We start from the raw sequence: 19,714 nt of genomic DNA on the forward strand, positions 1-19,714 counted from the left end.
GTCTACATGAAGATCACCAAGCCTACTGAGACCTGCACCCCTCGACAGATCCGAACCTTCCAGTTCGACTCCTTCCTGGAGACCTCGCGCACGTACCTGGGCATGGAGAGCTTCGACGAGGTGGTGCGCCTGTGCGACGCTTCCTCCACCGTGGCCTACCTGGAGTCCAGCAAACAGTTCCTGCAGGTGCGGAAGGTGACGCCGAGTCTCGGTGTGGAGCCCGTGGAGGAAGACGAGGGGAGCGAAGGCAGCCAGTTCGGCGCTGAGTTTCTGGTCGTGGGAAAGAGGAACCCCAGTATGCCTGCCTGCGAGATGCTGTGCCAATGGTTGGAAGATTGCCTGGCGACCAGCACCCACGGAAACCCCTGTGGCATCATGATGACTCCCTGCCAGTGCTGGGAACCGCCCAAGAGGAAGAACGGTGGCTGTTACAGGGGCGGAGTCTACACCGAGAAGTGCACGCCCACCACTAGAGACAGCGGCCGCGACGCAGAGATCATGCGTAAGTGTGTGAGAGAGATGCAAGGGTCCAGTGGCGACCCATTTATTTGGTAAAGTGCAAGCAAATTTGTATGCACTCCTCAAAACGCATTAAAAGTTTTCTGTTTTCAGTTTAAACTGTTTCGTGTAAGCTCCCCCTAAGTTAATAACTAATGATCTTTGCAACAGAAGTGAATCAATCAAAACTAACTTTAGCTGGACAATAACTTTATTCTAGAGCTGCTGTAAAGGCAAAACAATCTGTTCCTTTAATTTCCTATTATCACTGTAAAGCTCCTTTGAAACAATCTATATTGTTAAAAGTGCTATATAAATGAAGGTGACTTGACTTGACTGGATGTGGTTCTGCTCTATAGTCGAGCTCCCCGAACCTCCGCTAAACAAATCAATGCCTCAGTGCTTGAGGTTGTTATAGCAACCATGCTGGGCTACAAAAAAACACATCCAAAGAGCGCCTCGATTCCCCATTTCAAATGGCCGTATCATGCAGCGTCCTGGCATTTGGCCTTCAAAGCTCCATTTTGCTTAGAAAAGGTTAAAAGGCATTTGTTTGTCTTTGAGACTTTTCCCCCTGCTGTTATAGAGCCAGCCTCTTTGAAATCAAAACCTTCATTTATGAGAAAACAATGCTGCATCGATTGTCAATAAGTTGACAGGCAGATTTGACGCCTCTATTGTGCTGATGAAGTTTGAATGCAGTAACAAGAGTTGGCCAGCAGGTGTCAGCACTGACGGCAGCATTATCATGACTCATCTGCAGTGAATGTTCTGTCCTCCACCTCTTCAGCATTACTCATCCAGTATATGTGTGTGTTGTGTTTGCAGGAGGCTGGAACGGATGGGGCCGCTGGTCCGAGTGCAGTAGCGAGTGTGGTGGTGGAGTCCAGGTGCGCAGTCGCGCCTGCCAGCCTGAGGATGGCGTGTGTGAGGGTGTCGTTGAGGAGGGACGCTCCTGCAACCCTCAGCCATGCATCGGTCAGTTCACTGTGCATAAATGTGCCCGCAGTCAAAGTGAGAGCTGTCAGATCTTACACCTGGGTTTGTGTTGATTTATGCAGGTCAAGTGCGGCAGAGAAGTCAAGGTCTGCGCTCCATCATCGGCCAGCGGCGTGACTCTGATGGCACCATCATGGCTAATCAGGCCCCTGAGAAAGGTGTGTATGGCAACACTAGAAAAGCAGTCTGGAATAGTGAAAGTGTAGTGCTGAATCAAACTCTTTGTTATGCTCCTGTTTTTTGCAGAAGAAACCCAGCAGGACACGTGGTCCTCATGGAGTATGTGTTCTGTGAGCTGTGGCGAAGGCTGGCAAACTCGCGCACGTTCCTGCATGACATCTGGTCACAGCAGCCAATGCACCGGCCCTTTGAGAGAGAATCGACCCTGCAACAACACTGCCGTCTGCCCAGGTACTTCAATTCACACACACACATTTGTCAATATTAATTTGTCCATATCACGGGATGAGTGATTGACTAACGACTCTGCTTGTGCAGTAAATGGATTGTGGGACGAATGGGCTCCCTGGAGTTTGTGCTCGTCCACATGTGGTCGTGGATACCGTGATCGCGTACGTACCTGCAAACAACCTCGTAATGGAGGAGAACCCTGCCGCGGACCCACCAAACAAACCAAGTTCTGCAACATTGCTGTCTGCCCAGGTCAGTACTCTCAGCCTGAGCGCTATTCCAGATCTCAGCACCAGATGGCACTGTACACCTCCATAATTCAAGCCCTTTCAATAACAGCTTTAATCTTCCCTCCTCTGTAGTTGATGGTTCCTGGAACGATTGGTCTGCATGGACTCCCTGCTCGTCCTCTTGCTCTAATGGAACGATGCAGAGAACCCGTGAGTGTAACGGCCCCTCGTACGGAGGCTCAGAGTGCAGAGGAGAATGGCTAGAAACCAGCAACTGCTTCCTCAGAGACTGCCCAGGTACAGTATTCCTCACATATGCATATGAAATGAAGCGTAGCGTCAGTTCTGGCAGGTCACTTTAGTCAAGCTCTCATCAGTGACTCTCAGCTGATCCACGTCTACCTATAGGAATACGACTCCTATCACTGTATACATATATAAGCTCCTTCAGTATTATCAGCAGCTTTCGCGATTCTCAGGAGAAAATGACCCTCCTCCCTCCCCAGCTCCTCATCTCGTCAGTCAGGATTCTGATTCCCCTTTGAATCAGACTAAATTCTTGAATTATGTTGTACTTTAAAATATTGAATTAATGATATCTGCAACCATGTTGGTTCTGTTCTGTTTATCATTGCTCTTATTGCCCTGCTCTTATACATGCAGGGAGTTCTTGCCCAGAACAGAACCATACCGCCAATCCACTGTCCAACTGTATGCTAATTATCAATCACATTTGATGAAAGTGGTCCTGACAGAAGTTGTTTTTGTTCCTAAATATCTGTAAACAAGTGTTTAAATGAGAGATGTGTTGTCGCCCTCTAGTGGACGGAAGGTGGCTGCTGTGGAGCTCGTGGGGCAGTTGCAGTAAGTCCTGTGGTGGAGGTCATCAGCTCAGACAGAGAGTGTGTGAAGGACCTTTCTTTGGCGGAGAGCCTTGCAACGGTGATAAATCAGAGATGAGAAACTGCAACGAGAAGCGGTGCCCAGGTGAAACCCCAAACCAGATTTAACTCTCAGTAATGCATGCACCAGTTTTGAGGTGAGTTTTAATTGCTTATAAATGTGTTTGTCAGAACCTCACGAGATCTGCGGAGAGGAGAACTATGGCAGTGTGGTGTGGAAGAAGACGCCGGCGGGCGACACGGCTGCTGTGCCCTGCCCGTCCGACGCCACAGGTACTGATCTCAGATCTCTCGTCCAGCGCTCTAGCTTCTGTGCCCAGTGTGGGTCGCTGGCCTGAGTTTAGGGAAAGAGGCCGTCTGTAACCGTTGCTACTAACCTTTCCGTTGCTACTAGCACAACACGGTAGTAATTCGCTAGCCTGCTAACGCGCCACCCGTGCGCTCAGCTATTTTTATTTATTTATTTGTCTCTCGCGCGCTCGCGCCTTTGAGTTCATAAAAGCTCAGGTGAGTAAGAATCACTCAACAAACACGGTGAGTAATGTCTTGTCCTGTTATTATCATGCGTCGCGTCTGAATGCGTTGTTGTTTTTGGAGCTCTATCGATTTGATTTATAATTCTTGATTTTTCTCGCTGCCTGCTGTGAGTGTGTTTGCTTCGGAGCTGTAAGCTCCGTCTTAGCCTCGTATTTCCTTGTTTTGAACCATCATTTACTACAATTTCTAGTTGTTTATATTACTACTAAATACAGCTTACCCAACCCTGACGCATAACACGCTAGTAATTCGCTAGCCTGTTAACGCGCCACCCTTGCGCTCAGCTATTTTTATTTATTTATTTTCTCTCGCGCCTTTGAGTTCATAAAAGCTCAGGTGAATAAGAAACACTCAACAAACACGGTGAATAATGTCTTGTCCTGTCATTATCATGCGTTGCGTCTGAATGCGTTGTTGTTTTTGGAGCTCTATCGATTTGATTTATAATTCTTGATTTTTCTCTTTAAACCCGCTTACAACGAACATTTTCTACTCTTCCTCACTGAGAAGCACTACTGCTCAAACCTCATTGTTACAACGCGGACTGTTGAGCAGACGCGTCTCAAGCCTATTAGTGATCCAACGCTGCATACTCTTAAAGGTTACGTCCGTGGATCACGGCTGAACGAGTCTTCTCCACACTCACTTATAAACAAACACTTTTTTTTCGCCTATCGTGCGTCTACTCTACACCCCTACCACTAAAAAACCTCATAGTTACAACGCGGACTGTTGAGCAGACGCGTCTCAAGCCTATTAGTGATCCAACGCTGCATACTCTTAAAGGTTACGTCCGTGGATCACGGCTGAACGCGTCTTCTCCACACTCATTTACAAACAAACTTATAATATAAATTAGTATTAATATTGATAGCATCACTGGTAGCTTCGTTGCTAACTCACTGTCCATCTGTTAAAATGGCGAATATATCAGATGTAAGTAGTCTACCGCTTGGTGCAGGTGAGGACACATTTGAGCTTCACGCACTGCAGTCTGAGCTGGAAGCTGTTGAGAAACAGATCCACAACCTTTTATTGAGACAGGCCGAGCTGAGAGACCGGTGTTTGGCTCTTGAAACATCACGCGCCGACGCACACAAATCAGTGTTTAACGTTACTAACCCGCTGACTCCGACCGCGTCTACTCCGTGCGTTCCTCAGCATCGGTCGCAATCAGCCATGGTCTCGTTCACTCCGGCTCCAACACGCCACCACGAAGCCTGGGTGGTTCCGCAGCGGAAGACGCGAGTCAGGTTTAGACCAAGACTTTCTCCGACCCTCCCGGTTTTCGAGTTATCGACACAAAACCGCTTCTCCCCTCTACGCGAAACAGAACGCGATGCTGTGATCATCGGCGATTCCATCGTTCGGCACGTACACGCTACGTTAGGTACAAGTAAGGTGCAAAGTCACTGCTTCCCTGGTGCTCGTGTTTCTGAAATCGCTGCTCGCGTTCCCGAGATCCTGAACGGTGACGAGCGCGTCGGAACTGTGGTCCTGCACGCGGGAGTGAACGACATCAGGCTGCGCCAGACGGAGATTCTGAAGAAAGACTTCAGGAATCTAATCGATACGGTACGCAGCACATCGCCTGAAACAACGATCATTGTGTCAGGACCGCTTCCCACGTACCGACTAGGGCATGAAAAATTCAGCAGATTATTTGCGCTAAATGAATGGTTAATGTCATGGTGCAATGAGCAGAAACTGCTCTTTGTAAATAATTGGAATCTGTTTTGGGAGCGTCCTAGGCTTTTCCGTGCTGATGGCTTACACCCAAGCAGATTCGGAGCGGATCTTCTGTCAGATAACATCTCCAAAATGTTAAATACCCTTTGACTAGTAACCAAAAGTCCAAATCATAGTCTCTGCTGCACCAATTCAACTGATATAAATACTAGTGTAGAACATTGCATAGAAACCGTGTCTATTCCTCGTTTAGTGAGATCAAATAATAAATCTAATGCAGGATCTAGGAAAAATCTAATTGTTATTAAAACAGAAAATGTTGCTATTAGTAAACAAAAACTATTTCTAAAGCTAGGTCTTCTAAACATTAGATCACTCACACCTAAGGCAGTTATTGTAAATGAAATAGTCACAGATAATAGCTTCGATGTACTTTGCCTTACTGAAACCTGGCTTAAACCAAATGATTATTTCGGTATTAATGAGTCTACTCCTCCTGGATACTGTTATAAGCATGAGCCCCGTCTGATTGGCCGTGGCGGAGGTGTTGCAACCATTTATAAAGATATTCTAAATGTTACTCAGAAAACGGGTTATAAGTTTATTTCATTTGAAGTACTTGTACTAAATGTTACGCTCTTAGATGTTAGAAAAACATCCCTATTATCCCTAGCCTTGGCTACCGTATATAGACCGCCAGGGCCTTACGCTGATTTCCTAAAAGAGTTTGCAGATTTTCTCTCAGACCTATTAGTCAATGTCGATAAAGCATTAATTGTTGGAGATTTTAACATACACGTAGATAATCCAAATGATGCGTTAGGAGCTGCGTTTACAGATTTATTAAATTCATTTGGGGTCAAGCAAAACGTCACCGGACCAACTCATCGTCTTAATCATACACTCGATTTAATTATATCACACGGAACCGATCCAACCGATATAGATATCATTCCACAAAGTGATGAAGTCACTGATCACTACATGGTAACTTGCATATTACGTACTGCTGTAATATGTCATGCGGCGTCGCGTTATCAACCAGGCAGAACAATCCTCCCATCCACCATAGATAATTTCTCAAATTGCTTATCTAATCTGTCTCAGCTGCTGCCTGAACCCAAACAAACAGATGAACTAGAAGAACTAACTAGCACTATGAGCACCATTCTCTCTAGAACATTGGATGTGGTTGCACCTATTAAATTAAAAAAGGTCAGAGAGAAAAATAAAGCACCATGGTATAACAATACTACGCATGTTTTAAAGAGAGAAACCCGTATTTTAGAGCGTAAATGGAAACAAACTAATTTAGAGGTCTTTAGAATCGCGTGGAAAGACAGTATGTCACGTTATAAAAAGGCCCTAAAAGCTGCCAGGGCTGAGCACCTCCGCAAACTAATAGAAAACAACCAAAACAATCCAAGGTTTCTATTTAACACCGTGGCTAGACTAACAAATAAACAGACGTCACCCGAACAAAATATCCCGTTACAGTTCAGTAGTAATGATTTCATGAACTACTTCACTGAGAAAATAGAAAGCATCAGAACCACAATTATAAACGTTCAATCTTCAATCGCGCCTTACAATTCAGCTTCAATTATCACCCCGAAAGAACAATTACAGTGCTTTACAACTATAGAACAAAAAGAGTTAAATAAACTTATCACTTCATCTAAAACAACAACATGTTTATTAGATCCTATACCAACTAAACTACTGAAAGAAGTGTTATCTGTAGTGGAAGAGCCTCTCCTCAATATTATTAACTCGTCTTTATCTTTAGGTCATGTTCCAAGAACATTTAAACTGGCAGTTATAAAACCTCTCATTAAGAAACCACAATTAGATCATAATAATCTAGCAAATTATAGACCCATTTCAAATCTTCCATTTATGTCTAAAATATTAGAAAAAGTGGTGTCCGCTCAACTGGGCTCTTTCTTGCAACAAAATGATATCTATGAAAAGTTTCAGTCTGGATTCAGACCGCATCATAGCACTGAAACTGCGCTCGTTAAAATCACAAATGATTTACTTTTAGCTTCTGACCAAGGCTGTATCTCAATACTAGTTTTACTTGATCTTAGTGCTGCGTTCGATACTATAGATCACACAATACTCTTAGATCGACTACAAAATTATACTGGTGTTCAAGGACAAGCACTAAGCTGGTTCAAATCATACCTATCTGACCGCTACCATTTTGTCTATTTAAATGGAGAAAAATCGATCATAACTCCAGTAAACTATGGAGTGCCGCAGGGATCTGTATTAGGCCCCCTGTTATTTTCAATATATATGATGCCACTTGGAAATATTATAAGGAAACATGGAATTAGTTTCCATTGTTATGCTGATGACACTCAAATATATATTTCATCACGGCCGGATGAAAACGCTACATTTTCCAAATTGACAGAGTGTGTTAAAGATATAAAAGATTGGATGACGCGTAATTTTCTTTTATTAAATCCAGACAAGACAGAGGTAATACTTATCGGTTCAAAAAACCGCCCACAAAACCTCGCACAATACAACTTTAACATCATAGGATGTCCTGTTACTTTATCCTCTACAGTAAAAGACCTGGGTGTTATACTCGATTGCAACCTGTCTTTTGAAAATCATATTTCTTATGTTACAAAAACAGCCTTTTTCCACCTTAGAAACATTGCTAAGCTACGTAATATGCTATCAGTTTCTGATGCAGAAAAGTTAGTTCATGCATTCATGACCTCGAGACTGGATTACTGTAATGCTTTATTAGCTGGTTGTCCTGCATCCTCAATAAACAAGCTACAGTTAGTCCAAAATGCCGCCGCTAGAGTTCTTACGAGATCAAGAAAATATGATCATATAACACCGATTTTATCATCACTGCATTGGTTACCTATAAAGTTCCGTATTAATTACAAGGTATTGCTACTGACTTATAAAGCCCTAAACGGCTTAGCTCCAGTCTATTTAACGGATCTTCTATCGCCCTATAATCCATCGCGCTCTTTGAGATCACTAAATTCAAGGCTTTTGGTCATACCTAGGATATCCAGAACCACCAAAGGAGGGAGAGCATTTTCACATTTGGCTCCAAAACTCTGGAATAGTCTTCCTGATACTGTTCGTTGCTCAGACTCGCTCTCCCAGTTTAAAACTAGATTAAAGTCGCATCTCTTCAGCCAGGCATTCATATAATCCTACAGTTCAAACTACAATCCGGCCTCTATCCAATGCCAGAGGAGAACTGGCCCCCGACTGAGCCTGGGTTCTCCCAAGGTTTTTTTTTTTTTTCTCCATTAAGGCACCTGATGGAGTTTTAGGACACCATTAGGTCACTTGATGGAGTTTTTCGGTTCCTTGCCACTGTTGCCTTTGGCTTGCTCAGTTGGGGATATTTTGGGGATATTTAATTTAATTTTATCAATCAATAAATTCCTCTTGAAACAAACTTTGTTGTATTATTTTAATTTAATACTGTGAAGCTGCTTTGATGCAATCTGTATTGTGAAAAGCGCTATACAAATAAACTTGACTTGACTTGACTTGACTTGTAACCCTCCTCTCTTTGACTCCTGCAGGCCTGATCCTCCGCAGATGCACGCTGGACGCCGTAGGTCTGGCCTTCTGGGAGAACCCAACTCACATCAAATGTGTTTCCAAAGAATTCCAGGACATCCAGACCCTGGTAAGCACCATCAGACAAATACTAGTACATCAGGGGCGTTCGCACCGGAGGAACCTCTTCATAGTTCCTAGAACTATTTACTATTATAGCCTATATATTTACTCCAGAAACTAACTCTGCAAACATGGAAAACAGTGATAGATGGACCTCTTAACCTTTACACTGAGGAGAAAATCCAATGCAACTTTAAAGGGAACAAGCCAAACATGATTATGTATTTCTTCTCAGGGACATCAACCACACACCATACGCTAATAACTTTCTATGACTTCTTTCTATGTATAACAGTTCTATCTAATAACATATTAGACGTAAACTAATGAACACGTCACTTCAGAGTTCCTACTGGCGGTGCGAATGCAACCAGGAAAACATTCTTGAGGGAACCATCCTGATGGCTAGTTCCTAGAACTGAGTTACTAGAACCACCCGGTGCGAAAGCCTCTTTTGTGTTAACCGTGGCATTACGGTTGGAGGACTGGATTCCTAACGGTCCTTCTCTTGCCAGACGCGTGATCATGTGACCCGGTCTCAGAGCGGTCAGCTGGTGGACGGCGTGTCCGAGGTTCTGTCCAAACTCAGGATGGCATCGATCGACAGCACGAAGTACAGCGGAGACCTGCTAGCAGTGATGGAGGTCCTGAGGAACAGCACGGAGATCTTCAGAGGCTCCAAGATGAGCCTGAGCAACGCAGATGTGGAGGTAAACACCGTCCCCATGAGCAACACATGTAATGGTGATGGGAAAACTGAATATCTGATCTAATAACCCTTTCATTGTTTGACCCACAGAATTACGCTCACACCATAAGCAACTTACTGCAGGAGACACACCGAGAGAAATGGGAGGAAGCTCAGCTGGTGAGTGTGTGTGTGATTTCCACTGACGTACGTGTTCATGCACATTGTGTCTTCATACCAAATAAAGAAGCAGAGAAATCGAGTGCGCCCACATGCCAATCTGTGACAGCAGACAACGCACACACACACACACACACACACACACACACACACTGATGAATCAGTCAACAAGTCATTCACGCTCGGGTTTGTTGTGCTTCAGATGGGCGCCAACATCAAGGAGTTCTTCAGTCTGGTGGAGAACTTCATCGACATGATCGGGCGTCAGATGAGAGATTTCCAGGACATCTATGAGGTCACCGAGAATCTGGGTGAGTGTGAGACGGGTCCCGAGTGCGAGACGACATGTGTGTGTGTGTGTGTGTGTGTGTTTGACTGTTGTTTTCTGACGCCCCTTCAGAGCTGAGCATCCAGAAGCGACCCCGAACCATGACCTCCGACCTGACCTTTCCTCTGAAGGGCTGGCGCGGGATGATCGACTGGGTTCGCAATGCAGAAGAGAAAATCACAGTGTCCCGCAATGCCCTGAGTCTAGACGTGCCAGGTACACACACACACACACACACACACACACATACTCACACACACACACCTGTGTACTGAGGCTAATGCAGCTCTGAATGTGTGTGTGTAGACGCTGAGCAGAGCACGGGGTTCGTCACCGGTATCGTTCTCTACAGAAATCTGGGTCCCATCCTGTCCTTACAGAGGTAAACACACACACTCACACACACTCACACTCACACACACACACACTTACAAATCTTCTGATTTACAAGCTTCTGCTTAAAATGCATGTAATCAAATTTCTAGAAAAACTAAAATTGTCTACAAATGAATTACCCCGTAAAACTCAAATGCAATTTTTTTGTTAAATAATCATTTCAGCACAAAGTGATAAAATGCATGATCAATAACAGTGATTCTGATCATCGATGATCTCGTTCTTCATAGCAACAGCACACTGCTCAACTCAAAGGTCGTCACGGTAACGGTGAAGCCCAACCCTGGGTTCCTGTCGGCACCTGTCGAGATCGACTTCCCTCACCTGCACAACGTGAGTCCCCGAGAGCGTATCACTCGTTCTGTGGAAGATGAGTGAGTGAGTGAGTGAGTGAGTGAGTGAGTGAGTGAGTGAGTGAGTGTGTGTGTGTGTGTGTGTTTGTGAGTGTGTGTGTGTTGAGAACATGGAGGAAGTGACATATGACACAGATCAAACACCGCCTAACAGCATCTCTCTCTCTCTCTCTCTCTCTCTCTCTCTCTCTCTCTCTCTCTCTCTCTCTGCAGGGCACTGTTAATGAGACCTGCATCGCCTGGGACGAGAGCGAGAGGTGGGTGGAACCTCTTGTGATGTGTGTGTGTGTGTGTGTGTGTGTGTGTGTGTGTGTGTGTGTGTGTGTGTGTGTGTGTGTGTGTGTGTGTGTGTGTTGTTGCAGCTCTAAAGGTCACACACACTCTTCTGCCCTCGTACACTGTGTCATCTCCACACCTCCCTGACAGCCGCTAATCATATTCAAATGAGTCTCCGCCCCCACTCCACTCATCACTAATGACCTTATGAATATTCACAGGGCATTCAAAACCTTTCAATGGTTCTTTTCACCATACACTGCCCACATAAACATTGCCTGTCACACACTCACACTCACACACACACACACTCACACACACACACACACACTCACAAATGCACACACACATTCACGCATACGTGAACACACACTCACACATTTAAACAGTTGAGTTTCTGTGTGATCAGATCATTTAATGGTGTGTGTGTGTGTGTGTGTGTGTGTGTGTGTGTGTGTGTGTGTGTGTGTGTGTGTGTGTGTGTGTGTGTGTGTGTGTGTGTGTGGAGATCATTTGAAATACTGTTGAAAGCATCAAGACTATATTGGCACGATTGTCTTTATATGCATATTTCCAAATGCACACTTTAACAGCAGAATTGAATATTGACAGAAAGGAATATGCAGTATAATAACAATATAGAATAAAATACAATTATTTATGCATGAAGGATATATATATTTTAACACCAGTACTCAATGTTCTGAGCGCAACATAAAATGGCCAAGAAACATTTTATGATATGACATGATATCTTCTAAATGCCTAGCATGTAAATATGGTTATGGATATGGTAATCATCAGAGTGTGTGAGTCTGGATGAGCTGCTCTGCTGTGTGTGTGAGAGAGAGCTTTATTTCAAAGTGTATCTAACGTGTGTGTGTGTGCTTGTGTGCGCGCAGCGCGTCCCTGCTCGGCTCCTGGTCCGCGCGCTCCTGCAGATCCGTGTCGCGCGACTCCAGAACCACATGTGTGTGTGACGGACTGTCCACCTTCGCCCTGATCGCGCGACCGAACCCCGACCCGGTGAGTGTCCGATCATCACCTGTGTGTGAGTGAGTGTGTGTGTGTGTGTGTGTGTGTGTGTGTGTGTGTGTGTGTGTGTGTGTGTGTGTGTGTGTGTGTGTGTGTGTGAAAATGAAGCGATCCTCCTGGTAACCGAACAGCATTGATTAAAACCTTGTTTATCATCGGTTGATTGGATGTGATTATCTTTCATGTGAGAGTTTCATTTGTATATTATGACGATTTGATTGACAGCTGATATGATGCGTGTTCGATGATCGATCGGTTCATTTCAGTTCTCTTCAGGAATCTGATGATCGATAATAGATGTGATTGTCTTTCATTCGTGTATTTGTGTGCTTTAATACATTTATAGATGTGATACGGATCGTTGTTTTTGCTTTTGCTTTTTTTTTTTTTTTGGCGCAGAAGCAGTTGCCATGGCAACCGCATCCGCAGCCTCGCGCTGTAATTCGGTTATCAGCATGAGAGGAAAAAAACAACTCTGCACTGCAACGCGACGCGTCCAAACACAACGCTTCCCTTTACACGCATTAACGGAGCGTGCTGTTTAGACGCGTCGTGCAGTTCAAAGATGGTTTAAAAGACGTGTGTGTGTGTGTGTGTGTGTGTGTGTGTGTGTGTGTGTGTGTGTGTGTGTGTGTTTTACACACACACGTTTAACTGTGCTAATGTGGAGCAGCAGTGAGGGAATGTGGAGCGTCTCTCTCACCTTCACTTCTCCTTCATATGAGCTGCCCTGTTTCTGCCAGTCATTCTGTCCTGAGGGAGATGTGTGTGTGTGTGTGTGTGTGTGTGTGTGTGTGTGTGTGTGTGTGTGTGTGTGTGTGTGCGTGCGTGAGTGTGAGTGTTCACACTGACCTTACTGTGTTTCTCCGCAGAACATGGATAGGTCTCTGTTACCGTCGGTTACGTTGATCGTGGGATGCGGGGTGTCGTCCCTCACCCTCCTCCTCCTCATCATCATCTATGTCTCCGTGTGGAAGTAAGAAACTTATCATAATGATTGACTTTATTATTTTTTTGATGGGTTGATTGATATTATTCATTTATTGATTGACTTATCATTTGGATCTAGGGTTTTCAAACTTTTTGGAGCCCAGTTTAAAACCGCTCGGTTGGACTGACTGGTTTTCATTGATCATCTTTTTCTTCTCAGGTACATTCGCTCAGAACGTTCAGTGATCCTGATCAACTTCTGTCTGTCAATCATCTGCTCCAACGCCCTCATTCTGATCAGTCAGACGCAAGCGCGCAACAAGGTGAGGCGACCGACCCTGATCCCGACCCCGATCCCAATCCCGATCCCAACCCTGATCCTGACCCCAATCCCGATCCCGATCCCGACCCCAATCCCGATCCCAATCCCAATCCCGATCCCGATCCCGACCCAGATCCCAATCATCATCCCAATCCCAAACCTGATCCCGACCCCTACCCTGATCCCGATCCCGACCCCTGACCTTGACCTTCCTCAGCTCTGACGGCCCCGGCTCACCTCTGGTTCTCTCTCTCAGGTCATGTGTGCACTGGTGGCGGCGCTGCTGCACTTCTTCTTCTTGTCCTCGTTCTGCTGGGTCCTGACCGAGGCGTGGCAGTCCTACATGGCCGTGACGGGCCGCCTGCGAAACCGCATCATCCGCAAACGCTTCCTGTGCCTGGGCTGGGGTGAGTGTGTGTGTGTGTGTGTGTGTGTGTGTGTGTGTGCTGGTGCTGATTCTGCCGGATCTCTGTCGGGATGGTGTCTAACTTTCTCTCTCTCTCTGGATCTCTCTCAGGTCTGCCCGCTTTAGTCGTCGCCGTTTCCGTCGGCTTCACCAAAGCCAAAGGCTACGGCACCGTCAACTAGTGAGTATTCCCCATCCCGTTCCTCTCGTCTCTCTCTCCGCATGTGTGTTTTAGTGAGTTTAACGCTGTGCTCTTGTTCTCCGCAGCTGCTGGCTGTCTCTCGAGGGCGGTCTCTTATACTCGTTCGTGGGTCCGGCGGCTGCTGTCGTTCTGGTGAGGAGACGCTCGCGGTCACTGCGTGAACATTTCATTTAATATTCAACAATATTATTGATCTCCTGCATTGACACCATTATATGAGAACTGAACTGAGCTGGACGATGACATCACTGTTTTCTCCAGAGCGGATATATATATAAATGAACTAAATTAATAACTTTTTTACTACAAAAATGAACCGTCACTGAACTTACAACATGCAACTTTGTTGCATTATTTTCCTGTTATCTCTGTAAAGCTGCTTTGAAACACTAAAAAGCGCTGTATAAATAAAACTGACTGTGTGATTATTGCATCGACAGCACATGCACATGCAGTTCACTGACGTCTCCTGTGTGTTTTCAGGTCAACATGGTGATTGGTATTCTGGTTTTCAACAAGCTTGTGTCCAAAGACGGCATCACAGACGTCAAGCTGAAAGAGAGGGCTGGGTAAGAAACATTAAACACACCTAATGAAACACCACACACTCCAGCCGGATGTTGTGCTAACGTGCTGTCCTGCAGGGCGTCGCTGTGGAGCTCCTGCGTGGTCCTCCCTCTCCTGGCGCTGACCTGGATGTCTGCGGTGTTGGCCATCACGGACCGCCGCTCCGCTCTCTTCCAGATCCTCTTCGCTGTCTTCGACTCCCTGGAGGGATTCATCATTGTCATGGTGCACTGCATCCTGCGCCGCGAGGTTAGCACGCTCACGACCGCAGCACATGTGTGTTTAACGTGTGTATGAGTGTGCCAGAGCTCATACGTGTGTGTGTGTTTCAGGTTCAGGAGGCGGTGAAATGCCGTGTTGTGGATCGTAAAGATGACGGGAACGGCGACTCCGGAAGCTCCCTGCAGAACGCCCACACGCAGCTCATGGTGAGTGCGCACGCAAGCATTCTCCTGCTGTTCACATGCTAACATTGGCATTGGCTGACCACGTAATGAGCATGTGCACACCGTCAGCATTGGAACCTGTTTCAAGGTTTGCGTTCTCGAGCCTCAGACACTGTTGTTGTGCAAATGAGTGGCCGGAACGCATTAAGGGTTTTCTGTTAGAACGATGTGTGTGTTAGCGGCCCCTAAGTTAATAACTAATGATCTTTACAACGGAAGTGACTCAATCAAAACTAACTTTATATGGACATTATCTTTCTTTCTCGTGTGCAGTCTGACTTTGAGAAGGATAGCGACTCAAACCGACTAGGTAAGTAAACAAACCACAAAGAGCATTAAAGTCTTCATGATAACTGATGGGTTAGGGGGACTGTTTTCCACACGCCTCGGTCTCACCTGTCTGTCCGCTTCCCTTCAGGTGGAATGAAGAGCTCTTCCGAGGAGAAGATGCCCCCTCCACAGCTTCCCCTGCCCCTCGGCCCAAACTTCCACACCCTTCCGTCCAACCCCAGCGGAAAGAGCCACTTCCCCCCCGTTCCCGAGTACTCCAGCCACACGCTCACCCTGCGGAGAGAGAAAGGTCGCGGGGTCGACCCATCCTGCGGGAAACCTGTGTATGTGTGTGACAGCGAGCTCTTCAAGCAGCTGGACGTGGATCTGGCCCTCGCTCAGGCCGAGAGTGTCTGTCCTGACGGCAGCGGTTATGTGCTCCTGCCCAACACCACCTCCACCCTCCGCGCCAAACCCAAAGACGACTCCAGCGGCTCCGGCAAGTACAACATCAGCACCGAGCTCCCGCAGGCCCGCCTCATGCATCTGAGTGGAACCTTCGCCGAACCGCAAGCCGCCTACGCCGTCAAAACGCTCCCCGCCGACCGCGTCAGTGTATCGTACTCGGAGCGCGACTCGCCCATTCAGAACATCCACAACATCTCCAGCGAGAGTCACGTGACCAGCAGTCTGGGCGACACCTTTGACTCCATGAACTCCATGATGTCCAAGAGTGAAACCATCTCCACCCTGTCTATGAGCTCTTTGGAGGTCAGCGAGGGGGTAAGAGGCGCCGTTCATTCTTGCTAATGCCACACCCAATGAACACCTCGTCTGATGAATTACATGATTATTGCATGATGTGATATTAAAGCTTGCCTGTTTTACTCTCACAGAGGCAGAAATCCCGTTATGCAGAACTTGATTTTGAGGTAATTACTCACTTTCAGAGTTTTGTAGCACTAGTTAAATGCACATCTGCAACAGTACCTTAATAAGCGTTTCTTTCTCTCTCGTGTAGAAAATCATGCACACCCGAAAGCGCCACCAGAACATGTTCCAGGACCTCAACAGAAAAATGCATCACGCCGAGAAGGACAGGGAGTCACCGGCCTCCGACAGCAAGGTGAGCCGCTGAACCAGACGGTCATATGTGGAACTTTCCATGATTGAACTCTGAATACTTTCTGGAAAAAAGAACATATGGGAACCTCTTGGCTCGGACTTTGGATTAATGCTATTTTCTCTCTGCAGTCTGTCAGATGGAGCGTTTCCTCCGCTGGAAGTGACAAGACAAACCATAGCGTAAGTGTCCCAGTCTTTTGACTGCCTGTGAAGTTTTCCCACTCCCTGCCGAGTACGCCATCTCCAACTCTGTTCTCAATGTCTCTCTCCAGGATAAGCAGCAGGGAGCCATGGATCGCTCCTGGGAGAGCATGAGCCGGACGCAGGCGTCTCCACCTGCCTGGGTCCGAAAGGACATGGAGCCGCTTCAGGCGTCTCCTCTGGATCTCCAGGGCGTGGAGTGGGAGAAGGCCGGAGCATCCATTCCCCTTGTGGGCCAAGACATCATTGACCTGCAGACAGAGGTGTGAGGGAACCACATCTAACCCTGAACACCTCGGTCTGAATTTGATTTGGGAAAGAGAGCGGAAATGAAGGGATGAGCATGTAGAGGGCGGAGAGGTAGAGAGGAACCCGAGAGGGGAGTGCTGTACCCGTCTGTCATTTCAATACGTGTCTCTCCAGCTTCAGAAGTAGCTCTCAGCTCTAGATGATCATTAGAAGGCATCTGAAGGTTTTCCGTGCCAGGAGAGATTCTGGTTGGTTCATCGAGAGCTTTTCCCAACACTCTTCCATCTGGTCCAGGAGGTGGCGTGGACACCCGCCTGTGCCCGTTCATTTTTCCACAGCTCCGGTTTGGGATGGGCGAATCTTCCCAGAGGAGGGTCGTTAGCTTTCTCGGCTGCTCGAGTTTGGCCCTTTGGGGCTCCTTCCAGAGCGATCTCGTCGGCCGTCTCCCATGAGCCTCTGGGGTTGTGAGCTGTGCCGAATGGACACACATGAACTGCCGTCGCTGTGGTGTTCGTTTTTAGCGCTTTGCGTGGAGCATTTCTGGACGCTTCCATCAAACTTTGGGGAAATAATTGTACTGAAAACTTGAAAAAGACTATAAGAGCATCATGATTCCTCTGTTATTAGTGTAGTGTGTTATTATTATCATTATTATTATTATTATTATTAATGTTATTCCTTCGTTCTTATGATCATGTTATGATTTTGAGCATATATCTGTTCATCGAAGTTTATTTTCAAGAACTGTATGAAACTGTTCAGTCATTCCCAAAACAGCAGCAGGATGGAGTATCCCAGCATGAGCTCAGCATTCTGGGTAATGTAGGCGGAGCAGCAGTGACTGTGTAGCCTTGGACTCTTTGCGGACGAGCTGTTGTTTTCTCCTTCGCTCCATTGGATCAGATCACTGTGTTCCCTCCATTCCCACCAGCGGCTCTTTCTACGGCCTTGTGAACGAATCCCCAGCGCACGTTACGGGAGAGAGTCCCGGTGCAGTAGATATGCCAAACCATTGACTGGCATCAGTGCAATATGAGGACAGATGCTTGATGCCCAAGCAGGACTGACATCAGAATCTTGTCAGGTTTTGTTAATCATTTTCAGAGTTTTATATCGCCTTTATAGACCCTATAGAATCCTTTATGACAACACTGTTCTCGGACTATATTAGCTATCAAATGAAGGACAAAACAAGACGCTGTGTCTTGCTGCTAAAAGAACTTTCAGGAAAGAAAAATATGAGTAATAGCTTAGAGATATATCTGACTGTGCTTCAGGAAAATGCCCTAGAGTTTTGTACTGATTTCTCCATATTGCTGAGACACTGAACCCTCGGTCGTCTTGTTTTTTAGACCTGTGTGTGTCTCTGTGTGTGTGCTGATATTCCTCGCGTCTCCTGTTAGCGTGAGGTTCCCGATGTCTGTCTGAATCTCCAGCAACAGAGTCTCTCTGTGTGTTTTACCTCCTCTTGTGATTGTACAGTTTTAAGAACAATAAGGTAAAAGTGTCTAGTTTCTAATAAAATAAAAGAACTTAAAATTACTGACTGCCTACTCTTCACTTTCTTGACTGAAAATGTGGTTTCTGCAGCACCAAGTGTTCTGAAAGCATCAAACCACCAATCAATCTGTACATGAAACTGACACACATCACAGACAGCTGTTGTAATGATAGTAGTTTCTGAGAAATGCTGCCGATGTAAGATGTCTTGTTTTTTGCTTAATGTCTAAATTAGGGTCATCAATGTTAAAGGAGAACTTGGTAACTTTTTTAACTTAATAAAACTGTCTAGAAATCATTTGGATGGTTAAACAACCTGTTCTGGTGATATTGGTGACTTTCCCCGCTCCCCCCAGCGTTCCCAGGCGGAAAACCAACCTTGCAACTTGCGCACTGCCGTCCCGGCAAAGTGAAATTGGAAGTCTCGTGAGAAGCGAGAACTAGAACGAGAACGAGCGCGAAACACAAATTGCTTTACGGCAATTCGACATAAACACACACGCATGTATGATGTATTACCAGATTACTCACCTCGGTAGACATAGCTCCACGCGATACAGTTGGCTTGCTCCGATCAAAACAAACGCACATGAGCAGCGGTAGAGAGGGGGAGGAGGCCGCCGCAAGTGAGTTTTTTACGACTGTGTTGTGAAATATACACCCCCCCACAGCTGTAGGGGGAGCTCGTGGGGAAAACATGCGACAACAAAAGGGAAAATCAGCGAAGAAGTGACTAGAGTTCGCTAGAGTTACAGAGTTCTCCTTTAATATAGTTTGTACTTTAGTTTGACAACATTCTGAAAACCCATCTCTTCCGTGAGCACTTAACCTCATAAAAAAAAAAAAATTCTTTCCTTTTCCTTTAATCCTCCCTTATCGGGCTTATGCTACTCTGAGCAATGCCTGAACTTCGTGTTTTGAGCACTTCTTGCGTTGTTTTTTACCTCTTCACGATGACTCGCTTAATTTAGGCCTAATTTGTAAGACAAAAGCGTCTGCTAAATGACTAAATGTAAATGTACTTATTTTCCACTATGGGCCTATTTCCATTTTGGTCTAAATATGAGCAAAAGATTACACAACAACTATACAGGATAAAAACTAATGACCATCTGTATTTTGCTCATTAGCATCAGGCTCCTTCTCTCAGGAAAGATTTCCTTTGTTTACAGGAATCTATAAATGTAAGAGAGCAAAAACACTGGATATCCCAACAAACTCATTACATCAATCACAGTTAATTATAGAAATAAACAAGACTGGTGAAGGTTAAAGGAACAAACCACGAAATTC

General features: G+C 45.9%; 2 protein-coding genes across 2 annotated transcripts; both read left to right on the forward strand.

The window, feature by feature from the left end:
• Nucleotides 1-6: 6 nt before the first annotated feature.
• LOC309491559 (adhesion G protein-coupled receptor B1-like) lies at nt 7-9,269 on the forward strand (the record flags this gene model as incomplete). The annotated part of the gene is made up of 10 exons (XM_082190617.1): nt 7-502; nt 1,327-1,476; nt 1,560-1,655; nt 1,744-1,908; nt 1,996-2,160; nt 2,271-2,435; nt 2,961-3,125; nt 3,212-3,313; nt 8,848-8,954; nt 9,264-9,269. The coding sequence occupies 10 exons, from the start codon at nt 7-9 to the stop codon at nt 9,267-9,269; spliced, it is 1,617 nt and encodes a 538-aa protein (XP_082046743.1).
• Nucleotides 8,851-18,463, forward strand: LOC309491558 (adhesion G protein-coupled receptor B1-like). Its single transcript, XM_082190616.1, has 23 exons — nt 8,851-8,954; nt 9,463-9,657; nt 9,747-9,815; nt 10,018-10,126; nt 10,216-10,359; nt 10,450-10,525; nt 10,770-10,872; nt 11,106-11,149; nt 12,071-12,194; nt 13,076-13,179; nt 13,354-13,456; nt 13,712-13,862; nt 13,973-14,042; nt 14,129-14,195; nt 14,547-14,632; nt 14,708-14,879; nt 14,963-15,058; nt 15,350-15,386; nt 15,495-16,129; nt 16,243-16,278; nt 16,368-16,472; nt 16,601-16,651; nt 16,744-18,463. The coding sequence occupies exons 2-23, from the start codon at nt 9,538-9,540 to the stop codon at nt 16,939-16,941; spliced, it is 2,700 nt and encodes an 899-aa protein (XP_082046742.1). The 5' UTR covers nt 8,851-8,954; nt 9,463-9,537; the 3' UTR covers nt 16,942-18,463.
• The last annotated feature ends 1,251 nt before the right edge of the window (nt 18,464-19,714 follow it).

The sequence above is a fragment of the Leuciscus leuciscus genome, assembly GCF_965113295.1.
Source record: "Leuciscus leuciscus genome assembly, contig: HAP1_SCAFFOLD_351, whole genome shotgun sequence".
NCBI lineage: Eukaryota > Metazoa > Chordata > Actinopteri > Cypriniformes > Leuciscidae > Leuciscus > Leuciscus leuciscus.

Coding starts and splice junctions, on each gene's coding strand:
- LOC309491558 (XM_082190616.1), top strand. CDS start 9,538: ATGGCATCGATCGACAGCACGAAGTACAGCGGAGACCTGCTAGCAGTG. Junction 9,658..9,746: donor TGAGCAACGCAGATGTGGAG/GTAAACACCGTC, acceptor TTTGACCCACAG/AATTACGCTCACACCATAAG. Junction 13,863..13,972: donor CTTCCTGTGCCTGGGCTGGG/GTGAGTGTGTGT, acceptor GATCTCTCTCAG/GTCTGCCCGCTTTAGTCGTC.